This window comes from Zeus faber (assembly GCF_960531495.2).
Source record: "Zeus faber genome assembly, chromosome: 5".
NCBI classification, from domain to species: Eukaryota; Metazoa; Chordata; class Actinopteri; order Zeiformes; family Zeidae; genus Zeus; species Zeus faber.
In genome coordinates this window covers 36,192,912-36,195,370 of record NC_137192.1, presented here as the reverse complement: position 1 = coordinate 36,195,370, position 2,459 = coordinate 36,192,912, and the positions used below count along the sequence as shown (strand labels likewise).

The following is a 2,459-nucleotide window of genomic DNA, read 5'->3' as shown; positions in this document are numbered from 1 at the left end:
GCTCCCCAGGTCCATGAGGATAAACCCCACCTTCTACGTGTCGCGGCTCCGACCGGTGGTCACCAGCACCTTGGCGCCCACCACGAGGCCTCCTCCGGCGCCTCGCATCATCGACGGTCAGCCCGCCTACACGGTCCGCCGGCTCCTGGACTCCCGCCGGGTCCGCGGGGCCCTGCAATACCTGGTGGACTGGGAGGGTTACGGGCCGGAGGAGCGCTCCTGGGTTCCGGCCCGGGATATCCTGGACCCCTCTCTGATCCAGGATTTCCGCCGTCGCCACCCGACACTCCCTGGAGGATATGTACATAACTATATATATAGTATGTATATATGAATATATACATACTATATATATATATATATATATATATACATATATATGTGTACATATATGTATGTACGTATATATATATATATACATGTATTATTCTATATAGATGTCATATAGAATAGAATAAATACTTACATTTAACCAGTGTAGCCACATGTAATCAAATAATGAAATAATCAAAATACAATTTATGTCATTTCTTGGATTTTTTGAAGATGACGATAAAGTCAAAGAAAAAGTTCCTCCGCAACGCCGACGTCATGACGTATTACGTACGTCATCACGTAATGACGTCGTGCCCGCCCCTACTACATGCTAACGTGCTAAGCTAGCCCATCCGAGTCCCCGGTGGAAACAAGCGGTAGTTGCTCCAAAGTTTCCCCAGTTAACGTGTAACTTCCCCCGCTGTGTTGGTACTACGGCGGGGCGGGCGGCATGGCTCTGCGGGGAGAGCCGCTAGAGGAGCCGCTGGAGGAGCCGGAGGAGCTGGACGAGCAGGACGCCAGCAGCGTCTCTCCGGCCGAGGAGATGACGCTCTCCGCCGGGCCCGGAGGGGACGACGAGCCGCTGCTGCTGCCCTGGGAGCGGCTCTCCGCCTGGCTGCACTGCCTCTGTGTGGTGGGCTTCGACCTGGAGCTGGGACAGGCCGTGGAGGTGAGAGAAGCGGGGAGAGGGACAGAGAGGGACCAGGGAAAGACACGGAGATAAAGGGGAAGCACAGAGAGGCATCGAGGGGCCACAGCCAGGGAGCACAGCTGTAGAGGGGCCACAGCCATAGAGGGACCACGGAGATACGTAGAGCGGCCACAGCCAGGGAGCATAGCTGTAGAGGGGCCACAGCCATAGAGGGACCACTGAGAGAGAGGCGCTGCAGGGACAGAGCTCATTGCCTTGGTACACAAAGAGGATCTACGTGGTTGTAGTTTAAGTGGAATCAGTCGTTTCCAAGGAGACGGATCTGATCCACTTCCTGCTTCTGAACCAGATCCACATAAATCCTGATGACTTGTAAAAACTCAAGTTCTGCATCGTTTGCTTTGAAATGTAGTGCAGTAAAAGTCACAAGTCCCCAAAACACAATTTACTTCAGTTAGTCCAGATACTTGAAAAGTATTCGATACTTTGCACCAAGGCTCCGGTTTGATGCTCAGCTGCTTCTGTCGCCTCCACCTCCACCTCCACCCAACAAGCACATTCAGCAGAGCAGTCTTGTTAACGTGGTAATCCCTCAGATTATTTTGTTATAAAAATCCCATATTTGATATTCAGTTTTATCTGGCACTTTACCATAAACAGTCATTCCCTGTGTTTGTGTTCTGCATGGAGCTCCTGTCTATGTCGTTGCTATTGTTGGTGGCGGGGTCCGCCACACGATACTAGAGGTGAAAGGAAGATGCCATGAATTAGCTAAAGCAGTGTAGCTAGCTGTGGTCAGTTAACTGTCCATACGGATGAACATTCAGGAAAATATATTCTCACGACCTCAAGTGAGCAAGACAAAACCAAATCAATGCATCAGAGGAATGAAAAGATGGTAAAACAACGTCGGCGCTTTTTGAAACGAATTCTGGTAAAATGTGGCGATGGTGGATTCCACCAACAAGGACCATCTGATGGATCAGCACTTTAAATGGTCCCATCGACGGGGCGACCGGGGCGACGCGGGGCTCTGAGCCGCAGAACAACTGCAGGTCAAGGGTCAAACAGAGGTAAAAATAGAAGATGCAAAAAGCCATGTTACCAGGCAGGCGTCTCGGTGCTGCCCGCTGCGGTGAGGACACGGCGGCTGGGCTGCAGTGCGTGCAGGGAGCGGCGGCGGAGGCGGCGTCCTTACAGGAAGTTGCGGCCACGTGTCTCTGCGCGTTCAAGGAATCGGGCGAAACAACCCAACGGCAAGTACTACGGAAAGTACTCCGGTCAAACGAGCCTCTTCGTACCCAGGTCGAGAAGGGAGCGACTGTTCGTGTGGTTCTGCTCGCACCCAATCACGGCCGGCGTTCTTGGATGCAACGTGACGTGTGATTGGCTCGCTCCCGCAGCAGCGGCTCCAAGCGTCTGTTCAAGGACGGTTTCGTGTTGGAAGGAGGGTCCGGTCCATGTCAGCGGGGAAGGAGGTTTCCCTCCGGAG

At 52.7% G+C, this 2,459-nt stretch overlaps 1 protein-coding gene across 2 annotated transcripts in view; it reads left to right on the top strand.

The window, feature by feature from the left end:
• Window positions 1-695: 695 nt before the first annotated feature.
• The window catches only part of dennd6a (DENN/MADD domain containing 6A), a 13,657-nt gene continuing 11,893 nt past the window's right edge, over window positions 696-2,459 (top strand). For both annotated transcript variants that reach the window (XM_080001362.1, XM_080001361.1), the window contains exon 1: window positions 696-985. In XM_080001362.1, the coding sequence (XP_079857488.1) occupies window positions 767-985 (219 nt within the window). In that variant the 5' untranslated portion in view covers window positions 696-766. The remainder of the gene's footprint in view (window positions 986-2,459) is intronic.